This window comes from Corvus moneduloides, chromosome 7 (genome assembly GCF_009650955.1).
Source record: "Corvus moneduloides isolate bCorMon1 chromosome 7, bCorMon1.pri, whole genome shotgun sequence".
NCBI classification, from domain to species: Eukaryota; Metazoa; Chordata; class Aves; order Passeriformes; family Corvidae; genus Corvus; species Corvus moneduloides.
Window position 1 is genome coordinate 16,188,844 of NC_045482.1, and position 22,516 is coordinate 16,211,359.

The 22,516-nt window shown below is 37.3% G+C and overlaps 1 protein-coding gene across 1 annotated transcript in view; it reads left to right on the forward strand.

Moving 5' to 3' along the window:
• The window catches only part of LOC116446415 (titin-like), a 245,290-nt gene that overhangs the window by 154,169 nt on the left and 68,605 nt on the right, over positions 1 to 22,516 (forward strand). The window contains 47 exon segments of the mRNA XM_032114190.1: positions 1,091 to 1,214; positions 2,061 to 2,327; positions 2,475 to 2,572; positions 2,713 to 2,881; positions 2,985 to 3,251; positions 3,427 to 3,693; positions 3,785 to 4,063; positions 4,153 to 4,561; positions 4,665 to 4,789; positions 4,885 to 5,151; positions 5,813 to 6,082; positions 6,278 to 6,580; positions 6,705 to 7,007; positions 7,364 to 7,551; positions 7,634 to 7,748; positions 8,332 to 8,616; positions 8,899 to 9,050; positions 9,178 to 9,325; positions 9,433 to 9,610; positions 9,704 to 9,825; positions 9,924 to 10,211; positions 10,305 to 10,601; positions 10,702 to 10,888; positions 11,415 to 11,530; positions 11,632 to 11,931; positions 12,159 to 12,277; positions 12,279 to 12,459; positions 12,547 to 12,652; positions 13,731 to 13,927; positions 14,027 to 14,332; positions 14,431 to 14,709; positions 15,113 to 15,184; positions 15,187 to 15,411; positions 15,511 to 15,813; positions 15,911 to 16,282; positions 16,379 to 16,681; positions 17,154 to 17,453; positions 17,550 to 17,846; positions 17,947 to 18,231; positions 18,317 to 18,610; positions 19,001 to 19,300; positions 19,404 to 19,712; positions 19,804 to 19,994; positions 20,481 to 20,910; positions 21,444 to 21,752; positions 22,165 to 22,313; positions 22,405 to 22,437. Of these exon segments, the coding sequence (XP_031970081.1) occupies positions 1,091 to 1,214; positions 2,061 to 2,327; positions 2,475 to 2,572; positions 2,713 to 2,881; positions 2,985 to 3,251; positions 3,427 to 3,693; positions 3,785 to 4,063; positions 4,153 to 4,561; positions 4,665 to 4,789; positions 4,885 to 5,151; positions 5,813 to 6,082; positions 6,278 to 6,580; positions 6,705 to 7,007; positions 7,364 to 7,551; positions 7,634 to 7,748; positions 8,332 to 8,616; positions 8,899 to 9,050; positions 9,178 to 9,325; positions 9,433 to 9,610; positions 9,704 to 9,825; positions 9,924 to 10,211; positions 10,305 to 10,601; positions 10,702 to 10,888; positions 11,415 to 11,530; positions 11,632 to 11,931; positions 12,159 to 12,277; positions 12,279 to 12,459; positions 12,547 to 12,652; positions 13,731 to 13,927; positions 14,027 to 14,332; positions 14,431 to 14,709; positions 15,113 to 15,184; positions 15,187 to 15,411; positions 15,511 to 15,813; positions 15,911 to 16,282; positions 16,379 to 16,681; positions 17,154 to 17,453; positions 17,550 to 17,846; positions 17,947 to 18,231; positions 18,317 to 18,610; positions 19,001 to 19,300; positions 19,404 to 19,712; positions 19,804 to 19,994; positions 20,481 to 20,910; positions 21,444 to 21,752; positions 22,165 to 22,313; positions 22,405 to 22,437 (10,884 nt within the window).

The window sequence follows — 22,516 nt, forward strand, 5'->3', positions numbered from 1 at the left end:
TCTTCAGGTTTTGCTAGATCTTTCTGAGTTTTAACAAATTTACATAAATAAAAACTATTTAATGAAAGAAATAGAATATAGAAATAGGAAAATCAAAACAGATCATGGTGATAAGGGACCATATTACAGTATTTAAGGAAAGATAAACAAAGTTGAAACTCAGCAGATGAGTCATGAAATAAATTAAGGTAATTACTTCTAAGTTTCAGAATAAAAATGTGAAAAGCTATTGATCAGTGCAGTGGATTTGTAGTTATTACTGCCTGGCAGGAAAAATATTGTATGTTCGGTATTCTGCATGATGGAACATTATTTTGGTCTTTTCTGTCTGAGCTATCATTTTAATTACATTAATAAAAAAATACAGATTTCATATACAGCCAGTTTACATATACAATCAAAACTGTCATTTGAACAGTTGAAATTTTATCAAGATGAAATTGAGAGTAGACCATATATTTACTTAATGCGTCACGTTCTACCCATTTAAAATAGCCTCTTGAAACACATTTACAACTGTCTTCAAGAATCAACCTAATTACACAAGTGTTTCATTTTAGCTGTTGCCAATTCAAACCATTTTATTACCTCTGTGGCTGGCACTCAGCTGAACATGTCTAACCTTTATTCATTGAAGTGATTTTTTTGTTTGCTGTGATTGCAAAGTAGTTTCTGCAACAGGTCATCACAGAAACCAGTTTTTAGCCAGAATTTTTTACCAAATGTTAATAACAGAAAGTCAAATTGGCAATTCCAGAAAAGTGTATGTGGGGGGTGCCAAACCTCTTTATATCTGCAAAAGTTTCTACTTTATATGTAACCAGCAGTAATGCCAACTTTTCCCATAAATTTGCTTATATTTTTTATTTGTTAACACCTGTTCAAAATAGACATCATCTCAAGTCAGCCTCAAAATCCTCAAAGCATTGAGGATTGAGCTATATCTAGTATATACAAAAGGAAATTATCAAAGTTTCACATAAAAGTGGAAAACCAAGCTCCACAAATAATAAATAGCACGCTATCTCTTGAAATATTTCTTGAATACTTGTTGTAGATGCTCACAAAGGGGTTTTGTGTATTTTATAAGGTTGTGACCCGTGCTGAAGGGAGAGTTCACACGCTTGTTCTTAGAGATGTCAAGTTAACAGATGCAGGAGAGGTATCACTGACAGCAAAAGATTTCAGAACTCAAGCAAATCTTTTTGTGAAAGGTAAGTCAGTCATTTTAGTTAAACCATAATCAGTATTAATGGTCTATTCATGATTCATCCTGGAACAGGATGCTAATACACACTGTGTATCAAATGAGTGGGATCATATATACAATACTGAACTGGTAGATAACTTTCCTGATTAAAAAAGCCACCTAATTAAAATCTCTACACTTCAAAGAAGGGCTCAACAAGGGAAAACGCTGGAAATGTGTCAGATGTGGGAGATGAAGCAGTTCTTAGGGTTTCCAGGGCTTTGCTGCAGACTTGAACATTAAATTGGCCTCAAGAGGACCCACAAATGCTGGCCTTTGTGGCTCTCAGTGGCTTTTTCTGTTCTTTTGCATATCCAGAAACCTATGAGAGTATAACTACACCATCAGTCAAGGAACATAACATTGTCTGTATACTTGTACTGCTTGCAAGCTGTGTATCAAGAAGTAAAAGAACTGCACACACTAATCCAGTAATTCAAGGAAAAATTGAAAAAACCCCAAATATTCTCTAAGTTCACAGTATAACTTGAGACTCACTGAGATCACATGGATATGGTTCAGCTAAAGAAATTGAGTTGGAAGGCTTTGTAAATAAAAAACCCATGGACAAGAATATCATTCAGTCTAATCTTACAGTAGGCTGAAAATGAGGAAATTACCTGAATTACCAAAAAATGTGTGTGCATTAAAAATAAAAAATATTTTAAGAAGCCTTCAGTAGGGACATCTAAGAACCTTTTTGACTATTCAGTCAAGGAAAACCAGTAAACAGCATGGGACATTTCTGTACAAGCAGAAGACTGGCTGTAATTTAGATCTTTTCTATCAGAAATGTATCTGTTTCTTTTAGAACCCCCAGTTGAATTTACTAAACCACTTGAGGACCAGACTGTTGAAGAGGAGGCCACTGCAGTACTGGAATGTGAAGTTTCCAGGGAAAATGCAAAAGTTAAATGGTTCAAAAACGGAGAAGAAATTCACAAATCAAAGAAGTATGATATAATTTCTGATGGCAGGGTCAGGAAACTCATCATCCACAGCTGCACACTGGATGATGCAAAAACATATGCCTGTGATGCTAAGGATTTTAAGACATCATGTTTTCTCAATGTGGAGCGTGAGTAATTTAAGATTTCTACAAAATGTCTAGGTGCTATAAAAGCAATGTACTAATGTGTATGATTGGCAGTAATATCAACATTGGCAATTTTTTACTTATCTAGCATAGACTTCCTTTGACTAAAAGTTTTCTATTCTCTTACAGCTATTCGCGTTGAGTTCCTGAAACCTCTGACTGACCTTGAGGTTAAAGAAAAACAATCTGCTCGGTTTGAATGTGAGATTTCTCGTCCAAATGTCAAGGTCTGTAGTACTACTTTTTAATCTGAGTAACTCCTTCAGCTAGAGGGGAAAACCTTATTATATATTGCTATAAAAGAACACACTGAAATCTATGATGAGGATGTTAATATTAATAACCATGTTAATTTGTTCTGAAACAGGTGAAGTGGTTTAAGGATGGCGTGGAAATTAGAAAAGGCAAAAAGTATGACATAATTTCTAAAGGTGCAGAACACATTCTTGTCATCAGTAAATGTGTCTTTGATGATGAAGCTGAATATTCCTGTGAAGCAAAAACAGCTCGAACTTCTGGCCTACTTACAGTGATAGGTAAGTGATAGTGTTTTAGAATCCAATATGTGAACGATAAAAAATGTGAGAGTGGGGTTTTTTAATGACAGGCTTTCATCATCTTTCAAAATTCTTTTTGCAGAGGAAGAGGCCGTTTTCACAAAAAATCTTCCTGACCTTGAAGTAAATGAAGGTGACACTGTAAAATTGATCTGTGAAGTTTCAAAGCCTAATGCTGAAGTTACTTGGCTTAAAGGAGATGAAGAGGTGCCTGATGGTGGTAGATTTGAACACATTGCTGATGGTAGAAAGAGAATTCTTGTTATACATAATGCTCATCCTGAAGATGCTGGCAAATACACTTGCAAGCTCCCAAGCTCAAGTACGACAGGGAAACTTACTGTACATGGTAAGAGCGCTACGTTGGTGGGCTTTTATCCTGGAAAAAAAGAATAAAATTTAAACCATTAAAAAATCAGTAATAATACACAACTTGGTTTATTCCATTCACAACTAAAAATGAAATAAAATAAAATATAAAATAAAATAATAAAATATGTATCTACAAAAATGTTTTCTTTCAGAACTTGCAGCAGAATTTCTTACCAGACCACAAAATCTTGAGGTGCTTGAAGGAGAAAAAGCTGAATTTGTCTGTTCAGTATCCAAAGAAGCCATTACAGTACAGTGGCTGAGGGGTGACACAGTCCTGGAGCCTGGTGATAAGTACGACATCATTTCAGATGGCAAAAAGAGAACACTTGTGGTTAAAGACTCTATTCTAGGAGATACAGGAATGTATACTGTGATGGTTGGTGATGCTAAAGCTACAGCACACTTAGCAGTGATTGGTAGGTTTTATTTTAACAATGTCTAGGTGCACGTTTTGTTGCATTCTTTATACTACATGACGTCCTATTTCTTCTGTTTTCTCAATTTCAGAAAAACTCAAGATTATAACTCCTCTTAAGGACCAAGAAGTTAATGAGTGTCAAGAAATTATCTTCAACTGTGAAGTCAATAAAGAGGGTGCCAAAGAGAAATGGTACAAAAATGATGAGGCAATATTTGATAGTGCAAAGTACATTATTGTTCAGAAGGGTGTAGTCTACACTCTCAGAATCAGAGATGCAGAGTTGAAAGATCAAGCTACCTACACCATCTCACTGACAAACCAGAGAGGTGAACACGTTAAAAGCTCTGCTGCCTTAAAAGTATTAGGTAAGTAAGTTGCACTACATAAAATTGTTTCATCATTTACGTTCAATTTCATATGCGGATGTAAAAATGTTCACTTTTTGTCATAACAGAGGAGGATCTCAGAATTGTTGAGCCCCTTGAAGACATTGAGACCATGGAAAAGAAAACCGTCACATTCTGGTGCAAAGTCAATCGCCTTAATGCAACTCTCAAATGGACAAAGAATGGAGAAGAGATCACATTTGACAGGCGCATTTTGTACAAAATTGATAAATTCAAGCACTCATTGATCATTAAAGACTGTGGGTTTATAGATGAAGGTGAATACACTGTTACTGCTGGACAAGACAAATCAGTTGCAGAGCTTATCATCACAGAAGCACCAGCAGACTTCACTGAACATCTTCAGGACCAGACAGTCACTGAATTTGATGATGCTGTCTTTACGTGCCAGCTTTCCAAAGAGAAAGTCAGTGTAAAATGGTACAGAAATGGAAGAGAAATCAAAGAAGGCAAAAAGTATGTGCCTTTTATTATGCTTCTGAATGTGCTAAACATGCTTGTTTTACTTTATTGCTTTGTCTGGAAACTAAAATACTGCTTATTTTTCTCCCCTATAAAGATACCAATTTGAAAAGGATGGAAATCTGCACAGATTAATCATAAAAGACTGTAGACTAGATGATGAGTGTGAATATTCCTGTGGAGTGGATGACAGGAGATCTAAGGCAAGACTTTTTGTTGAAGGTATGTGTAAAATTGAATGGGATTTATTTCTGCATTATTTAATAATAGTAGAAACAATAAAAAAATGATACCAAATAAATTAACATTTATTTCAGAAATCCCCGTTGAGATTATTCGACCACCACAAGATATTTATGAAGCTCCTGGTGCAGATGTCATCTTCATGGCTGAATTGAACAAAGATGGTGTGGAGGTCAAGTGGTTGAGAAACAACATGATTATCATCCAAGGTGACAAACATCAGATGATGAGTGAAGGGAAGGTCCACAGGTTGCAGGTGTGTGACATAAAGCCCCGTGACCAAGGGGAATACAGATTTATCGCCAAAGATAAGGAAGCTAGAGCTAAGCTTGAATTAGCTGGTAAGTTGCTTGCTTTGTGCTGCTTTTATAAAATCTTAGATTAGTGAATTCCTGTTTAACTAAATTGATTTTTGGTCTTTCAAAGAGTTGAACTAAAATGAATATACAAGGAGTCTGAGAAAAGTGTTAAAATATTTGAAGTTTGTTTAATAAATCTGTAAAACTATATGAATATGAATTTAAACAACGAACATTTTTTGTTATACCATGCTTATCTAGCTGTTGAGGAAAATATGTCTCTTTCCAATGTGCATATAGCAAAGAGCAAGATTTAAGCTTAAAGGAACTTTAAGCTTTTCATTAAGTCACTAAAAAATATGAAAATTATTTGGCCTACTCATTTGAGTCATTTCAGACATTAAATTCCTAATTTGTCTATTTTACAGAATCGACCAATAAAATAATTAAATTAGTTCTCAAAAAGCAACTCTTTCTTTCCTGATTTTATAGGAGGACACAGTACATACCAACCAGCCTGTATTTCTTTCTCTGGACTTGTCCAATGAGTCTATGAAGGATTTCCTTAGAATTTGCTCCTTTTTTACTCCTTTAGAATTAGCTCCTTTTACTTTTCTATGTTAGCTTCTTTGCTGACTGCACAAATATATCAATTTTTAATATATATATGCAAGTACTGACTTTTCACATTCATCTTTCTTAGCTGCACCTAAAATCAAGACTGGTGATCAAAACCTTGTGGTTGATGTTGGGAAGCCTTTAACTATGACTGTCCCGTATGATGCCTACCCAAGAGCAGAAGCTGAATGGTTGAAAGCAGGGGAAAGTCTGCCCACAACAACTGTTGATACAACAACTGACTGCACTACCTTCAAAATTCATGAAGCAAAGAAATCAGATAAGGGAAGGTACAGGGTTGTGCTTCGAAACAAACATGGCCAGGCAGAAGCATTCATCAATGTAGAGGTCATTGGTAAGTACTCGTATTATTAAAACCTTGGTTAGCATTATTTCACAGAATAAAAAGCTTTTATTGAGGGGGAAGCCCTCTGCTTCCCTTCATGGGGAAGCTGTAGATCATACTGAGGTCTCCCCTCAGACTCCTCTTCTCTAGCCAGAGGGACAAAAATAGATGCAATGCCCTGAAGTACTGTCATATCTTTAATAGATGTTCCAGGTCCAGTTAGAAACTTGGAAGTCACTGAAACTTACGATGGTGAAGTTGGTCTCGCATGGCAAGAACCAGAAAGTGATGGTGGAAGTAAAATCATAGGCTACGTCGTTGAAAGACGTGATATCAAGCGTAAGACCTGGATTGTGGTCACAGATCGTGCTGAAAATTGTGAATACACTGTTACTGGACTTCAGAAAGGAGGAGTTGAATACCTCTTCCGTGTTAGTGCACGCAACAGAGTGGGCACTGGTGAGCCAGTGGAAACAGACACACCTGTGGAAGCTAAGAGCAAATTTGGTAAGCAGAAGTTATGAAAAACTCAGTGTTTGATGGCTGTGTAAGAAAAACAGTTACAAATGCTAACAATAGGTAAAACCTACATACCTTCTTTTTCCTTTTTTCATCCTAAAATAAAATGCAGATGTTCCTGGTCCTCCTCAAAATGTAGAAGTTACTGATGTGAACAGGTTTGGAGCCACACTTAGCTGGGAACCACCTGAGTATGATGGAGGATCTCCGATTACTGGCTACGTTATTGAACTGCGTAACAGAGCTACCATCAGATGGGAGCCGACTATGACCACAGGAGCTGATGAACTGTCAGCTGTCCTGACTGATGTTGTGGAAAATGAAGAATATTTCTTCAGAGTAAGAGCTCAAAACATGGTTGGAGTTGGCAAACCAAGTCCTGCTACACGTGCAGTAAAAATCATGGACCCAATAAGTAAGTATGCAAAGTATGTGTAATTATGATTCCATTATGAGACGGGAGCATTTTGGATGCTATGCATGCAGGAAAGTTTAGTTGATGAATCTGTGTGCTGCAAATACTGTGTACAGTCAGATTTTCCCTTCTTTTATCCTTCAAACATAGCAGGAGTACCTTGCTGCCATTTGGTTTAGTAAGAACTTCAAATATTTTTTTCTCTGAAGTTAGGATCCAACCTCAGTTTTAAAAATTGGTTTAGAAAAAGCTATGCAAAGGCTTTAAAAAGAGTACTGTAAGGTAGAAACAGTTAATTTATAGAACTATGCTCCTTTATCAGTTGTACAAATGTATTTGTTTCACATTTTTTTCAGAGAGACCAAGTCCTCCCATTAACCTTGAGCACTCAGATCAAACTAAGTCATCAGTTCAGCTCACATGGGAACCTCCTCTCGAAGATGGAGGAAGTCCAATTTTAGGCTATATTGTTGAAAGGCAAGAGGAAGGAACAGACAAGTGGATTCGTTGTAATCCTAAACTAGTACCTGCTCTTACTTTTAAGGTATGATGTTCTCTTCATCAACAGGTAAAATATGTAGATCATCTTTAATATGAGTTAGTAAATGATTGTTTTTGCTTTTTAGGTAACTGGATTGAAACAAGGATCCAGTTATTACTACAGAGTCTCAGCAGAAAATGCAGCTGGCGTGTCTGACCCAGCAGAGGCTATTGGGCCATTAACTGCAGATGATACTTTTGGTAAGCCATATGCTATTTATTAAAAACAATTAATCAGATAAGGCACACAGTTAAAGTGCATCTTGTGGGTAATATGTATATTTTTCACCAGATAACTGGCACACCTGAGACATTTGAGATTATGAGCTATTTCTCCTCCATTATGAATTCTGCAGATAATTATCTGTACTATTAGATAGAGGCCTGTTAGGTTGCCTGAGGAGCAAGGCATGACCTTTTGTCTCCTGACCTACCTTTGTGGAAGGTGAGAGGTAACAGAAGGAAAGAAAGGCAGAAGGAAAGAGAAGATACCTGAAAAGAAAATTAAACAATGCAGAGTTTTTACATTAAAGGGTAAATCAGATGTCATACTTTTTAATACTAATCTCCCTTACCATCTCACATATTTTTTTAAAAACCCAAAACATTTAGCCAGAAGAGGTAGGGAATCGTAAGACAAAGCTAGGTTTAGACAGGCTGAGATACAGCAAGCTAGACCTGCAGGCTGAGATACAGTCAGAATCAGCCTCTCAACACAATTATCATTAGCCATGTTTATAACATCTCAAAATAATTCATTTAATCCATTTTCTTTTTTTTCCAGTTGGACCTACAATGGACCTAAGTGCATTTAAGGATGCGCTGGAAGTTATTGTTCCAGAGCCAATCAAGATCCATGTTCCCACCACTGGGTACCCTGTGCCAACTGCCACATGGTCTTTTGGTGACCAAGTCTTAGAAGAGGGTGATCGTGTGAAAATGAAGACCACTGCCTCCTTTGCAGAACTTGTAATTACTCCGAGTGAGCGCCCAGACAAGGGAATTTATTACTTAACATTAAAAAACCCTGTGTCATCTGTTTCAGGAGAAATTAATGTTAATGTCATTGGTAAGTGAACATGTATGTATTCTAGCAATAACATTGCATATTTTTCTTGCTAAAATTTATTTAGGTTAATAATGTGTAATCTCACAACATCCAACCAAGTATATTAAAATAGAACTGAAAACTAAAAGTCCTTCCTCAAAAAGCCTCTTTTCTAGTTTTCAATATGCAGCTTTTTTGTTTAAAGAGGAATGACTTAACAAGACTGTCTTCTGGTAGACACATTACATAGAGATCATCTATCAAACACCAATTACAAAATAATGCAATTTCTGTGACTTCTAGCCTGTCCAAGTGCACCAAGAGAACTCAATGTTTTAGAAGTACTCAGGAGTACAGTACAGCTCGCATGGGAACCTCCAGAAGATGATGGCGGAAGTCCAGTTACTGGCTATATAATTGAAAAACGTGAAGTAAGCCGGAAAACATGGATCAAAGTAAGTTCATTCTTTCTCATTTAAATTTCTATTGCTATATTATTTCCACTGAGTTTTGTGTCTTATTTTGGTAATCACTCTTTGGAAATAAATTTTAAAAACACATTGCAACCTTTCTTCTCTTTAGGTTATGGATCATATTGTTGACCAAGAGTTCACTGTACCTGACCTTGTCCAAGGGAAAGAATATTTATTCAGAGTTTCTGCATGCAATAAATGTGGCCCTGGAGAACCTGCATATATTGATGAACCTGTAAATATGTCAATACCAGCAAGTGAGCATATTTGAAATTTTTCTGATTTTCTTCAAAATAAGGTGTAAAAATAATCTATCTTCCTTAGACTGGTTTCTAAGACCCCATATGTTTTTAATTTTTAATAGCGGTTCCCGACCCACCAGAAAATGTTAAATGGAGAAATCCAACATCAAAAGGAATCTTCCTAACATGGGAGCCTCCCAAATATGATGGTGGTGCCCGCATTAAGGGTTATCTGGTAGAAAAATGCCAACGTGGTACAGACAAGTGGGAGATATGTGGGGAGCCTGTTATTGAAACAAAGTAAGTAAATTGACACAGTAGATATATCCTCTTAACTAATTGTGCCATCCTCACCACTCTAAATACTTGAATTTTTAAAATTTTTTTTAACAGAATGGAAGTAACAAAGCTCAAGGAGGGAGAGTGGTATGCTTATCGGGTTAAGGCTTTGAACAGAATAGGAGCGAGTAGGCCAAGTAAGCCAACTGATGATATTCAGGCCATTGATTCAAAAGGTAACTACTTTACTTGATAAATTGCCATAGATGCTTTATTTTTACCAGTCTCTGAACTACTGTTGCTATAACAACATTTTCATTCTCTCCTAAATCAGAGGCTCCAGAAATTTTCTTAGATGTGAAGCTTCTTGCTGGACTCACTGTGAAAGCTGGAACCAAAATTGAGCTGCCAGCTAAAGTAACTGGAAAGCCTGAGCCCCAGATTACTTGGACCAAAGCTGAAAAAATTTTGAGACCTGACAACAGAATCACCATTGAAAGCCAGCCTAATCATTCTACAGTCACTATTACAGACAGCAAGAGGAGTGACAGTGGAACCTATATTATAGAAGCTGTGAATTCCAGTGGACGTGCTACTGCTGTTGTTGAAGTTAATGTTCTTGGTATGCATGTATTTTATGTTGTTTGTATAAATCATTAGTAATGTACCACAGTATGCATGCAGAAGATTAACATTCACATCTTGTCCTCTACAGATAAACCTGGTCCACCAGCTGCATTTGATGTATCAGAAATTACAAATGAATCCTGCCTTCTGACATGGAATCCTCCACGAGATGATGGGGGTTCTAAAATTACCAACTACGTCCTTGAGAAAAGAGCTACAGACAGTGAAATATGGGACAAGTTGTCATCGACTATTAAAGACACAAAATTCAGAGCTACTAATTTAACTCCTCATAAAGAATATGTGTTTCGAGTCAGTGCTGAGAACATGTATGGTGTTGGGGAGCCAGCACAGTGCAGCCCCATCATTGCCAAATATTCATTTGGTTAGTTAATTAAATTAATGTTAAATTATTACAGTATTTTAACAGGAAAAAAAACCCTATCTGATGGGTTTGTTTTTTCTTTGTTTTTTAATTTATACAGATCCACCAGGCCCTCCAACAGGTCTCAAGCCTACAGAGGTCACTAAAGATTCAGTCACTTTAACATGGAATGAACCAGATGAAGATGGTGGCAGCCCCATAACTGGATACTGGGTTGAAAGATATGATCCTGAGCAGGATAAATGGATAAAATGCAACAAAATGCCAGTGAAAGATACAACATTCAAGTAAGACTACAGTCAGTTTAGGCTGAAATAAGTCACAGAGACATAAAAACGTAACATTAGCTTTTAAAATAAGTTTTATATTGTTCCTACTCTTTTTTTTCTAGTTTCTGTAAGTTTTGATCCAACTACCCCTGGCTGGTAGTTAGTTTTATCAAGGAGTGTCTTTACTGAAGAATTAATCAAGTCTTGTATCTTAATAATTTCTGTGCTTATTCTTAAGATACTCTAAAACAGCAGACATGGCCATCTCAAGTATCAATTTACCAAAATCCTTAGTTTTTTTTCTTCTGATACTATTATTAACTAAAAACCATGGAATATGTGAAAATCCACGATGGTACTCAAAACGTTTGTTTCTGTCATGGTGCACCATTTTAGTGTTGACAATGTATTGACATCATTAGCAATAATTCGGGTATTTTTAGATTTTCCAAGTAATCTGTAGTATGAAGAGTGGAGAGAATAATGTTTTAGAAATCAATTAATGTCTAGGTTTGGTTTAATCAAACTTAATTTTTATTTCCAGAGTTAAAGGTCTTACAAATAAGAAGAAATATAAGTTCCGAGTCTTGGCAGAGAATCTTGCAGGACCTGGAAAACCAAGCAAGGAAACAGAGCCAATCTTAGTGAAAGATCCAATCGGTATAATAAACACATTTTTTAATGATTTAATTTAGCAACAACAACAACAACAACAACAATATTGTTTTCAATGACATAATTAATATTGGACTCTTATCTAGATCCACCATGGCCTCCCGGAAAGCCAACTGTGAGAGATGTTGGCAAGACATTCCTAACCCTGAACTGGACAAAGCCAGAACATGATGGAGGGGCAAAGATTGAATCTTACGTTATTGAACTGCTGAAGACTGGAACCGACGAGTGGGTGAGAGTGGCTGAAGGAGTTCCCACAACTGAACACTTCCTCAAAGATCTTATGGAGAAACAAGAATATTCATTCCGTGTAAGAGCTGTGAACAGGGCTGGCGAGAGTGAGCCCAGTGAACCCAGTGACCCTGTGCTGTGCAAGGAGAGGCTCTGTGAGTACTGTTTCAGAATGCGCTGCTACTCCAAATACACTGTCTCTGACTTTAAAAAAGCCCCATGTCTGTCTGTCTGTCTTTGTAGGTACCAAATGAACTCTTATGAAGTACTAAAATCTGCCCTGCTTCAGTTCAGGAAATACAAAGTTTTGATAGTTTTGATCTTCCAAGATCTTTCATGGGAATTGCAACATCCTGGTTTACCTTCTTTTTCTCTTTTGCAGACCCTCCTTCACCACCCCGGTGGCTTGAAGTTATTAATATTACTAAAAACACAGCAGATCTTAAATGGACAGTACCAGAAAAAGATGGAGGTTCCCCAATTACCAACTACATTGTTGAAAAAAAGAGATGTAAGGCGGAAAGGTTGGCAGACAGTTGACACGACAGTGAAAGATACCAAGTACACAGTGAGCCCACTGACTGAAGGCTCATTGTATGTGTTCCGTGTGGCTGCTGAAAATGCCATTGGACAGAGTGACTACTGTGAAATTGAGGACTCAGTGCTTGCTAAAGATACCTTCAGTAAGTTTTGATTCGCTTACTGAGTGATCAGTAGCTCACGTATCATGAATTCATAGTCTTCTAATATGTGCACTTTTTTTATGTTAGCAACCCCTGGACCTCCATATGCCCTTACAATAGTTGAAGTGAAAAAAGGCCATGTTGATTTAAAATGGGAGCCACCTAAGAATGATGGTGGCAGACCGATTCAAAGGTAAGATCATTTTAAGTTTGTGTAGGCTCCTGTAGATAAACATCTTTTAACAAATGAAGATATTTCTCTCAAAATATTTGTTTTAAATGGACACATTTTATATAAAAATGAGGTGGATGGATGTAAGAGAAGCCATGTGGTCAAAGCAGTGAAAGGTTTTATTCTAAAATGTGGAAATTATGCAAATAAAATACCTAATGTGCCTGAACAATGAATGTGTGTCAACATCCTCAAAACAGCATTTAATAATACTGAACTGTGTATTAAAAAAAAGAAAAAAAGCTGCCATAGTTTCCTGTTCCTCCAGAATAGTAGCCACTTTGACTCATCTATCAAGTAATATTGTTTGCATTTTCCTTCTGCCTTAGTTTCTCATTCAAACTGTATGCACTCAGCTAAAATCAAGACTTACCTCTTTTCTGTCCATTTTCTTCTTTATAATACATTTTAAACAGACTGTTTTACTCCTCTGGGTTGATTCTAACTTGTCTTTTTCTTTGGTTACCAAAGTATCTGTACTCTGAAATTCATCCTGACTGTCAGTTAGATTTTTCCTCTTTATAGTTTCATTCTTCCTCTCCTTCCCAATCACAGTAGGCACATCTGAACCCACAAGTACAGAGATCTGCCTGAAGCAACAGAAGTCACTTGTATTACTTTGCTATAGCCTGTCCTAAGCAGAATTTTGACAGCCAAATAATAGTATCCACAAATATTCTCAATGGACTGACCACTGAGATCCAAACTAGCAAAGATACAAGTACAGCTTGGAGGTTCTTTTGCCTCTGCAGCTCTCTACAACCTGAGAACACACTTCAGTTCTAAAATACAGAGCACAGTTCAAGAACTGACTTTCAGGCCTGGGTCTGTCAGTGATGTCAGCCCTATTAGGGGCTGAGACCTACTAGAACTAAGTGGCTAATGTCTGAAGAAAAGTTCATTGAATCTATTACCCATGATTCTCTTTACTTTTCCACTGTCTAAACTATTCTAATCTCTTTTCATCTGTTTTCTTGAACAAGAAGTCTGAAGTGTTCCTATTTCAAGTGCCTGACAGTATTTTCCCCAATCTATTCAGATATGTTATTGAAAAGAAGGAAAAGTTAGCCACTCGCTGGGTAAAAGCTGGGAAGACAGCTGGTCCAGATTGCAATTTCAGAGTGACAGATGTCATTGAAGGTACAGATGTACAGTTCCAGGTTCGTGCAGAAAATGAAGCTGGATGTGGTCACCCCAGTGAACCAACTGAACTTGTCCATATTGAAGATCCAACAAGTAAGTAGAATAATACAGTGTATGAATTTTAGAAGCAGTGTACTGTGTAGAACAGATATTCTGGGAGGAAAATCACACAATACTTTTCCATTTCTGCAGGCCCTCCTTCACCTCCTCAGGATTTACATGTCACAGATGCAGGCCGAAAGCACATTTGCATTGCATGGAAACCTCCTGAGAAGAATGGTGGTAGTCCTATTATTGGATACAATGTTGAGATGTGCGAAGCAGGAACAGAAAAATGGATGCGAATCAATTCTCGTCCAATTAAAGATCTAAAGTGTAAAGTGGACGAGGGTGTTGTTCCAGACAAGGAATATGTGCTAAGAGTCAGAGCTGTCAATGCTGTTGGAGCTAGTGAGCCATCAGACATCTCAGAAAAAGTTGTTGCCAAGGACCCAGACTGTAAGAATAGATTCCTTTTTCTTTTTTTTTTCGGATCTGCATAACTAAAAAGAATGGTGTTTGGCAACTTTTTAATAACATTATGCTTGCTTTTACAGGTAACCCAACCATTGATCTAAAAACTCATGACATTGTTGTTGTTAAAGGGCAGAAACTAAGTATCCCTGTACCCTTCAGAGCTGTTCCATCCCCAACTATAACATGGCACAAAGACGGCAGAGAGTTGAAAGCTGGTGACAGAACAACAATGAAGAGTGACTATACCTCTGCATTGCTTGAAGTGATAGACAGTGTTCATGCTGATGCTGGTGTTTATACTATTACACTCGAGAACAAGCTGGCATCAACAACTGGTTCAGTCAATGTCAAAGTCATAGGTAACTACATTATTCCATTCTGAGAAATATACTTATTTTCACTTGGGCCCTGCAGCTGACAGAAGAAAAGACTAGAAAGATACTTCTGCCAGGTGTACAAATCACTTCAACTCAGACACATGTAGATTGCTATACAGGCAATGTTACGAAGTCCCATGAAACACCACCTTACCTCGAGTTGCCCTAACTACTCAGTGGCTGCTGAAAGCCCAATTATTTTGAATATAAAAATGTTTTAAGAATTCTGAGAATTTTTCACCTTTGAGAACATATATTTGGGAACATAAAATATGCTGTGTACTCCATATTTGTGGTCTTTGCTTTCTGCAAAGCAAAGCAATGAAATATAATTTAGCTAAATATCTATTTAGCTAAGTAATTTTTTCATTCTTATTTAAAACAGGTCCACCTGGACAGTGTAAAGACATTAAGGCAAGCGAAGTAACTAAGAATTCTTGCAAGGTATCCTGGGAGCCTCAGACTTTGATGGTGGTACTCCTATTTTGCATTATGTTCTGGAACGCAGGGAAGCAGGTCGTAAAACATACATCCCAGTCATGTCTGGTGAAAATAAGCTTTCATGGCAAGTCAAAGATCTTATCCCCAACTGTGAATATTACTTCCGTGTTAAAGCTGTCAATAAGATTGGAGGAGGTGATTATCTTGAACTAAGAAACCCAATCATTGCAGAAGACCCGAAACGTAAGTTTGTCTTTCTCTTTAATAATCTTAAAAATTGAATTTTAAATAAAATCTTCATACTTCTTTTCTCATATGATCTTTTGATCTACTCTTTCACAGAGCCCCCAGATCCACCTGTCGACCTTGAAGTCCATAATCCAACATCAAAATCAGTAACTCTTACATGGAAACCACCCCTGTTTGATGGTGGAAGCAAGATCATGGGCTATATAATAGAAAAGCTTGCTAAGGGCAAGGAGAGGTGGGAGAGATGCAATGACTATCTGGTACCCTTACTAACTTACCCAGTGAAAGGCCTTGAGGAAGGAAAGGAATATCAGTTCCGTGTTCGTGCTGAGAATGCTGCTGGCATCAGCGAGCCTTCTCGGATTACTCCTTTTGTGAAAGCTGTGGATCCTATTGGTATGAATTTCTCATTTGATCATTTTTATTAATTGCCATACATCCTCAGACATACTGAAAAATTCTACATTCCATTTCTCATTCTGTGTTATTACAGAGGCTCCAAAAGTCTTTCTTGCTGCAAACCTACAGTCTGGCCTTGAGGTGAAGAGAGGTGATGAGATCATACTTGAGGCACATATTTCAGGATCACCCTATCCATCTATCACTTGGCTGAGGAATGATGAAGTTATCAGACCAGAGGATATCAAAAAGAGAGTAATAGTACCTAAAAAGAAGAAGGGTGAAGCTGAAGAAGAGAAACCTTTCCAGCTTTCACTGCCAGAACGTATGAGTGTAGACAACCATAAGGAAGGAGAGTCTATACTATCAATTCGTGACTCCATCAGAGCTGACCATGGCACATTTACAATTAAAGTAGAAAATGATCATGGAGTTGCAAAAGCCTCATGTGAAGTCAATGTGTTGGGTATGTAAAGAATGTCCTCAAAACACCTAGTTGTTCAGAGTACTAGGTAAGAAGTGCACAATATGAGTACTCATATTTTTCTTGGTTTACTGACAGATACACCCGGGCCTCCAGTCAACTTTGTATTTGAAGATTTGAGGAAAAATTCTGTCATTTGCAAGTGGGAGCCTCCCCTTGATGATGGTGGAAGTGAAATCCTGAACTATGTACTGGAAAAGAAAGACAATACAAAAGCTGAAATGGGCTGGGTAACTGTCAGTGCAACACTCAGGCATTGCAAATTCCATGTAACAAAACTGATTGAAGGAAAAGAATATCTATTCCGCGTATTTGCTGAAAATAGAGTTGGAGCAGGACCACCATGTGTTTCAAAACCAATGACAGCTAAAGATCCTTTCTGTAAGTTTTAATTTTGGAGAACAACCTTTTCAGAAAACAAAGGTGTGAAACTAAAGAGGACCTCTTAGAATAACTCAGCTTATCTGTGTGGATGTTTTCCCAGAAGAAACTTGGGCTATGTGATAATTATTGCACATTTTAAACCATTGAAATACAGGGAAATATCAAAAATATTCTAATTTCAATAGTAAACACATAAGAATGATGATCACAGTCATAAAACTTTACATTTAAAGCACTTAACATCTGAATAGTGACATTCTCTGTGCTTCATAGACTAGTATTCTTACCAAAGAGACAACCATTGCAAATTTCATTGCTGGTTGCTGTTGGGAATCAAAGATTCTAAGAGAGCAGAAAAACTATGAATTACTTAAAATTAGTAATTTCTTAAATCTTAGTTCTCTCTTAGCTTTGCGTAAGCTCTGAAGAGACAGCAATGATGACAAAACCACCTTTTTTCTTTTTTCAGCTCCACCAGATGCACCTAATAAGCCTGATGTGGAAGATGTGACCAGCAACAGTATGCTGGTTAAGTGGAACGAACCAAAAGATAATGGCAGCCCTATCATAGGATACTGGATTGAAAAACGTGAAATTAATAGTACTCATTGGGCTCGGGTCAACAGGAACCTTGTGAATGCTCTGGAAGTAAAAGTTGAAGGACTGTTGGAAGGTTTAACTTATATCTTTAGAGTATGTGCTGAAAATGCAGCTGGCCCTGGTAAATTTAGTCCACCATCAGATCCAAAAACTGCACAGGACCCAATAAGTAAGTGGCTTAGCAGAAGCTAATAGCAGACAGTTGACAAGATAGGATTCATAGCCTTTAACTTTGATTTACGCTTATTTGTTTATTTATTAATAGTGCCACCTGGTCCACCGATTCCAAGGATTGCTGATACAAGTGCAACGTCTATTGAGCTAGAATGGGCACCTCCTGTGTACAATGGTGGTGGAGATATCACCGGTTACCACGTGTACAAACAACTGGTGGGAGTAAATGAGTGGTCACGATGTACAGCGAAACCCATTAAGGTTCTACAGTTTACTGTTGGAGAAGTCAGAGAAGGTGCAGACTATAAACTCCGTGTTACTGCACTCAATGCAGCTGGCGAAGGACCACCTGGGGAAACTGAACCCGTAACTGTTGCAGAACCTAAAGGTATTGCAATTGTATTATTTTTAAGAAATATCTATCTTGCTTAAAGGTTGGGTTTGAATCCCTCCCTTCAACTAATGAAGTGCTTCTCTTTCTTCCACAGAGCCTCCCACTGTTGAGCTGGATGTTTCTGTGAAAGCAGGCATTCAGGTCATGGCTGGGCAGACTATTAAAATTCCTGCTACTGTGACAGGGCGTCCTACTCCCACCATTGTATGGGCTGTGGAGGAGGGTGAATTAGACAAAGATCGAGTTGTTATTGAAAATGTCGGCACAAAATCTGAGTTAACCATTAAGAATGCATTGAGAAAAGACCATGGAAGATATGTAATTACTGCTACCAATAGCAGTGGTTCAAAATCTGCAGGAACCAGAGTAGAAGTATTTGGTAAGAAAAATATTTTCTCAAATTAAATAAGCTTTTCTTTTGTTCAGTATGGGCTTTACCTTATTTGTTTGATTTTGTTTTTCAGATGTTCCCGGACCAGTCCTTGACCTAAAGCCAGTGGTCACAAACAGAAAGATGTGTTTGCTTAACTGGTCTGATCCTGAAGATGATGGTGGCAGTGAAATCACAGGCTTCATTGTTGAAAGGAAGGATGCCAAAATGCATACATGGAGACTGGCTGTAGACACAGACAGATCTAAATGTGATATTACAGGTCTAATTGAAGGGCAGGAATACAAATTCCGTGTTAGTGCCAAGAACAAATTTGGTACTGGTCCACCTGTTGAAATAGGACCCATTCTTGCAGTTGATCCATTAGGTAAGATGACTAATTATACAGGGTTTTTAAAAAGAAAAACATCAATGTCAGATTAATAAGACAATATTGTTGTCTTCTATACAGAAAGTGTGTTTATTTTTCAACTACAAGGGATAGGTATCTGCCTTAGATTCATTAATGCAGTCAGATTTCTGAATCAGTTCTCTGAAGTTAATGTGGTCCTTACATAGCAAAATACTGGTGCCGGACTGACTCAGTGCTTGTTACCTTTTTCTTCACATACATGAGAAACTTTATACTAGCCATAATCATACTCAGATTTCTTTACATGCAAAACTATGGTTTTAAAAGGCCAGAGCTACTGCATTCATATGATTTAAAATTCTCTGATTTTTTAATTTTCTTTTATTGTAATTTATCTGTTAATAGGTCCTCCAACAGCACCTGAGAGGTTCATGTACACAGAGAGGACAAAGTCATCCATTACACTTGATTGGAAGCCACCACGCAGTGATGGTGGCAGTCCCATCTTAGGTTATATTGTTGAGAAGAGGAGACATGATTCAAAAGATTATGAAAGAGTTAATGCAAGGCTCTGTCCAAAAACATCTCTTCTCGTTGATAAACTGGATGAACTTCATATGTATGAATTCCGTGTGAAAGCTGTCAATGCGATTGGAGAAAGTGAGCCATCACTGCCCCTCAATGTAGTTATACAGGATGATGAAGGTATATCAGCTTTAAAGAAATCCATATAAATATCTTCAGAACACTTCAAGGCAATTTCTCTGCTTCATCTCCATCTTCACTATGTCACTTTCCTTCTTTTCAGTACCTCCAGCTGTTACGTTGCGTTTGGCTGTGAGAGGAGATACTATCAAAGTCAAGGCAGGAGAACCAGTTAACATTCCTGCTGATGTAACAGGTCTGCCAATGCCGAAGATTGAATGGGACAAGAACGAAGTTTTAATTGACCAAACATCCGATGCACTTAAGATAACCAAGGAAGAGATATCTAGAAGCGAGGCAAAAACTGAACTTATCCTGCCTGCAGCAGTGAGGGATGATAAAGGCACTTACACTGTGAGAGCGTCCAATCGTCTTGGCACTGCATTTCGCAATGTGCATGTCGAAGTGTATGGTAAGGATGCAACATTTTAATAAAATGACAGCTAATAAAATGCCTTTGCCTTTTTTTAAATGTAGTTCCATGCTCTATTGCTTTCATACAGATCGTCCTTCTCCACCAAGAAATCTTGCAGTTTCTGATATTAAAGCAGAATCATGCTATTTAACATGGGATGCACCTCTTGATAATGGTGGTAGTGAAATTACCCATTACATTATTGAAAAACGTGATGCTAGTAAGAAGAAATCTGAGTGGGAAGAAGTCTCCAAAGGCGCTGTTGAGAGAAGATTTGGGGTAATTTATAAAATATCTTTATTAAATAGTTTAGTATGCATAAAAAATAACAATATTACATATGTAATGGAAACTGCCACTTGCATAGGTGCCTGTGCTTATGCTCCATTTAGACTACAGAATTACTGGATGAATGTTTCCCATCCAAGTATCTATGTTATCCCTCACGTGACAAAACAAAATAAATTGTTCATTTTTGCTACTTAACCTCAGCTGAGCTAGAAAGAAGGCACCTTCCTTTACGTTTTCCAGAATTATTCATTTTTTTACCAACTGCAAGAACAAACATAATGACATTTTTATTTATGTTCAGTCCTATGGACATGAAATAAGAGTATCCTCAGGCATCACATAGAACTGTGTAGTACATAAACATAGGTATGCCAGTGAGATTGCAAGATAGAATTTAAAGTGAAAAATTCTGCATAACTCCAAAGAAGTTGAATTGGAAAGTAGCCAAGAATTGTTTTAAATCCTCTTTTTCAGGTATGGAATCTTGCAACAAATGAAAAATATCAGTTTAGAGTCCGGGCTGTAAACAAATATGGAATAAGTGATGAATGCCTCTCAGAGAAAGTTGTTATTAAGGATCCCTATGGTCTTCCTGGACCTCCTGGAAAGCCAAAAGTTTTAGATCGCACCAGATCATCTATGTTGGTGACTTGGGAGCCTCCTTTGGACAATGGTGGCAGCCCAATAACTGGCTATTGGTTGGAGAAGAGAGAGGTGGGAGGCGTCTACTGGACACGTGTCAACAGGGCTCCAGTAACAAAACCATCAGTAAAAGGTCTAGAGCACAATGTGCTTCGTTTGGCTGAAGGTGTCGAATACCAGTTTAGAGTTATGGCTGAAAATCTTGCTGGAATTGGCCCTCCCAGTGAACCATCAGATCCAGCTTTGGCAGCAGATCCCATATGTAAGTATATCATTGTGTTGGAGGACTGTATCACAGCAGAACAAAAAAGGTGCTACTATTACTTATTTTTAATTTATTAATTAAAATTAATTATTAATAATGAAGTATTAATTTATTAACATTAATCAAAGGCTTTGTTTGCATTAAACCTAAGAGAATAAATTGACACAAAGTTTCCTGATTTTAAAATCTTAAAAATAATTAGTTTTAATTTTAATTTTTACCTCTTTTATGTACCTAATACTGTGGTTACACCAGTGTAGGCATTGCCAAATAAACTTCAGTTCAGAATCATATTTTTATATTATTGTTTTATCTTACTGTTAAACAGTTCAATATTTATGCCTTGTACCTTAAGTACCCCTTGCTAATATGGGTAATACTTGTAATTGGTATGCACTTTCTAGGATCTACACTCTATATACAGGTAAAGAAATGAAAATACTTGCATTCTTCTAGAAACTATCTAGAAAAGTAGGAAGACAAGAAGACAGTAACAGTCAGGTAATTTTTACTTGCTCTTGTTTTGCCAGTTGTGCCTGGTCCACCATCTTGCCCAGAGGTCAAAGACAAAACCAAATCATCTGTAGCACTTGCATGGAAGCCTCCCCAAAAGGATGGTGGGAGTCCTATAAAAGGATATATTGTTGAAATACAAGATGAAGGTAGTACTGAGTGGAAGAAGGTGAATGAAGGAGACAAACTCTTTCCTACTTGCGAATGTGTTGTTCCCAACTTGAAAGAGCTCAGAAAATACCGATTTAGGGTGAAAGCTGTAAATGCTGCTGGAGAATCAGAACCAAGTCCTGCAACATCAGAGATACCTGTCCAAGATATTCTAGGTGAGAGTTCTGAGAACTGATTTAGGTATTTGTATCTAAATGCCACTTACTGCTGTGAATGTTCAAAAAGGATGCCAAGCAAGCCAAAGTCAGAACAGAATAAACAATTATACAGGAATGTAGGAAAAGATTGACACACATTTTTGAAAGTGTCATGATGTCCATTACCAGGGAATGCTCCATTAGGAAACTGATCAGCACCTACAGTCATACTAACGAAATACTGCTTATTTTATGAAGAATTTACAGCAGCGAATTTTTCTGTTTTTATAATTCCCAGTTTCCTTTTTGCATGGCCAACCCTTCTCACATGAACATGCGTTCCACATGTTTCTGGGGGATTTCAGCTCAGTGATGATGGAAATTTACTTTCAGTATCTCTTAAAATTTATATATTTAAATATTTTTGCAGAGGAACCAGAAATCTTCCTTGATCTTGGAGCACAGGATTTGCTCTCTTGTCGTGCTGGCACAACAATTAAAATCCCAGCTGTTATCAAGGGTCGTCCAGTTCCTAAAACATTTTGGGAGTATGAAGGAAAAGCAAAAACAGCAGCAAAGGTTAGTAAAAGTAATAGCTTTTTTTCTACACCTGTTTCTAGACATTTAAGCCTATTCCCTTTTACATTTATATTATTTCCCATGTTTATAGGAGGGAGGTCATAATGTACCTGAAGAAGCTCAGGTAAAGCAAGCAATTTTTTTAACCTCACTATTGTAGTATTTTTGAAACAAATTTTCAAAGTTGATCTGTAACTTCTCTT